The sequence below is a fragment of the Cottoperca gobio genome, chromosome 12 (assembly GCF_900634415.1).
Source record: "Cottoperca gobio chromosome 12, fCotGob3.1, whole genome shotgun sequence".
Lineage (NCBI taxonomy): Eukaryota > Metazoa > Chordata > Actinopteri > Perciformes > Bovichtidae > Cottoperca > Cottoperca gobio.
Window position 1 is genome coordinate 12,573,867 of NC_041366.1, and position 3,160 is coordinate 12,577,026.

At 42.9% G+C, this 3,160-nt stretch overlaps 1 protein-coding gene across 1 annotated transcript; it reads left to right on the forward strand.

Annotated features, from left to right (window-relative positions):
• The first annotated feature begins 626 nt into the window (after positions 1-626).
• Positions 627-2,750, forward strand: s1pr3b (sphingosine-1-phosphate receptor 3b). Its single transcript, XM_029445107.1, has 2 exons — positions 627-756; positions 1,210-2,750. The coding sequence occupies exon 2, from the start codon at positions 1,287-1,289 to the stop codon at positions 2,430-2,432; it is 1,146 nt and encodes a 381-aa protein (XP_029300967.1). The 5' UTR covers positions 627-756; positions 1,210-1,286; the 3' UTR covers positions 2,433-2,750.
• Positions 2,751-3,160: the final 410 nt, after the last annotated feature.

The window sequence follows — 3,160 nt, forward strand, 5'->3', positions numbered from 1 at the left end:
TGGCTTTGTGTCAGCTATGCACTCAATTTAAAAACGTTTTTAAATAATATATACATAACTTTATTTACATATAGCTAGCTAGCTATCTAAAATAATTTAGGATAAGTAACTATTTTCAATATATTAAACTAGTTTGATTTAATTTAAATAGTTAGCTAGCTAACTAGCTTAAAATGAAATAGTCTATGCATTCAAGCTAGCTAGCTTTAATTATTAAACTCTTTTAAGTTTGGATAAATGACCATACTTGAGTAGATACAGTACAGTAACAATTGTTTTTTTCTCATTTCTACAAAACATACCAAAAAGATATTAAAAAACAGACATAGGAAATGAATGTGGCAAGTAGACTTTTTGGACTCTGTAACTTATTCCCGAGGGATTTTTGTTTCATGTCTGGGACAATATTATAGCCACATATCTTAAAAACATGATGAGTTCCACATACCTCGTGGCTGGCTTTGATATAATGAATTAGACTGACCCTTCAGCCCCGTCCCTGATCTCCTGCCCGGGTTGAATGAGGGAGGAGGAGTGGGGGGGGGGGGGGGGGACTTCCAGCCAGCCGTCGACAACTGCGGAGTTTAGAGATCATTGAAGATGAGGAGCTGCTCTCTTCCACTGAGCCGAGGGACACGGAATTAAAGTTCAACAATACATCTGGTAATCACGGAGAATCGGCTACTCAGCAATGAAATGTATGTCTTTCGGTGTGCGTTTCACTTTCAACTAAACTCCGACTGCGAGCACCGCACGGTAAGTTGTGTTAAGGATCATTTGGTAAAATGTGACTGCTTGAAATACGCTACAATAAATCTGCGTGGTTTAAATTACTGTGAAGTGAAATAGATGAGGTAAACAGTATATGATTGTGATGATCAATAAAGCTACTTTAATGTCTTAAAAGCAGAAGTAAAGATTAATTAGCATTTTTAAATGAGCCTCTGGTAGTTTGGGCAATGGCCCAAGAATAAGCTATTATGTCAACAAACAAACAGCATCATGGTGTATTTTAAGGTGTAGACTATATGTTTTTAACCGTTTTCTGTTCTGTTTCCATAGGAATTAAGAAAACTAGATTATTCAGTTAAAATCCATCAGATAAAACCATTAATTGCTAACTAACTTATTATTATTAAAAATAATGTATGGAACTTTAAATTGGCTGCTTTCTGTAATAACACACGTCCCTCACTTCTTCCACTGCAGTTGAACACGGTGGATCTGCTGACACTGGACTCCTTGCTCACTTCTGACATCCAGTGTCAGCAGCCGGTGCTTTGAAGATGATCAACCCTCAGATATACCTCCACTACAACTACACAGGAAAGCTGGACCACCGGCCCAGCATTGGCACAAGCCCCGGCATTGTGGACACCAAAACCATTGTGTTCCTCATCATATGCAGCTTCATCGTCCTGGAGAACCTCACTGTGCTGGTGGCCATATGGAGAAACCACAGGTTCCACAACCGCATGTACTTCTTCATCGGCAACTTGGCGCTGTGCGACATGCTGGCTGGAGTCGCCTACCTGGTGAACCTTCTCCTGTCAGGAGAGAAGACCTTGCAGCTCTCACCTGCTCTCTGGTTTGTCAGAGAGGGAAGCATGTTTGTTGCACTTGGCGCCTCCATTTTCAGTCTCCTGGCTATTGCTATAGAGCGACACCTGACTATGATCAAAATGAGGCCTTATGATGCTAACAAGAACTACAGAGTGTTTCTGCTCATAGGGACCTGCTGGCTGATCGCCATATCTCTTGGAGCGTTGCCTATTCTAGGCTGGAACTGCCTGGACAACCTCCCCGATTGCTCCACCATCCTCCCTCTCTACACCAAGAAATATGTAGCTTTCTGTATCATAGTTTTCATGGTTTTGCTCTTAGCCATGTCAGTCCTTTACGGCCGTATCTACATCCTGGTTAAGTCCAGCAGCAGAAAGGTGAGCAAGCACAGAAACTCTGAGCATGCCATGTCCCTGCTGCGCACTGTCATCATTGTAGTTGGGGTCTTCATCGCCTGCTGGACGCCTATCTTTGTCCTGCTCCTGGTGGATGTGGCATGTGAGCAGCGCTGCCCCATCCTCTACAAGGCTGACTGGTTCATTGCAGTGGCTGTGATCAACTCAGCCATGAACCCGGTCATTTACACTCTGGCCAGCCGCGAGATGAGACGGGCCTTCCTGGGTCTGGTGTGTGGCGTTTGCTACAGGGGGAAGGCTTCTGTGAATGGCAGCGGGAACAAGCAGTCTCTGGAGCCCAGCCGCAGCAGGAGCAAGTCGTGGAGCAGCCAGAACAACCCCAACCAGAACCAGCAGAGCTCCAGGCAGGCGGAGCTGAAGAAGGGGCAGGAGACAGACGCGGTCCATGGCGAGGTCTCAGTGGTGGCAGGAGGAGCTGCTCAGGCCGTCATTGAAAGTGACAGAAAAGACTGAAGGAAGGGAGAAAGATATCTACAGTGGGAAGGTGAGGGTGGTCCTAATGTGTGAGCTCATGGATTGATTCAGAATGAAGGATTTCTTAAACTGCAGGGCAGTGGTTTCTTCTTTGTGCTTGATATTGATATATATGCATCATCCGTAATTGGTAAGAGTATTAAAATGCCCACACTTGGCTTAATTGATAAACTGATTAATGTATGTGACCAATAGGTTCAAATGGGAACAACAAAATCCATATGTACAGTATTTCATCACCGTCCAGTGAGAACCAGGTAGCTCCAAATTTGATCATTTTACTGTCAACTCTTTATTGGTGAGAAGATAAACCATCTATAAACCAATTGGATTATCTCGGGGGGGGGGGGGGGGGGGGGGAAATGCATCTTCACAAATCTAAAATTTTTTATCTTGGCTTATACAAAGTGGACGTTTTGGAGGTTAGTAGTTTTCGCAGGACAATGAAAATTTGCGAATGAATGGTGCTCTTACCCTTGAAAGAACAAACATTTACCTCCGAGGTTACAGATGTGACCATCTAAGACAAATCAAAAGGGAAAATTCACATGCAATGAATTAAAAGTGCAATTATAGTTCTGCAAAATAACCTAATGAAGAATGATTGTAAACAATTATTAGTGTAATGACAAACAATGGAAGTTATTTATTATTCTGTCATTTTGTATTTACTCAGTAATAGGCCTACTACAGTATAACCGTGCAGT

Bases quoted from the DNA above. Each gene is read 5' to 3' on its own strand.
- s1pr3b (XM_029445107.1), top strand. From the start codon at position 1,287: ATGATCAACCCTCAGATATACCTCCACTACAACTACACAGGAAAGCTG.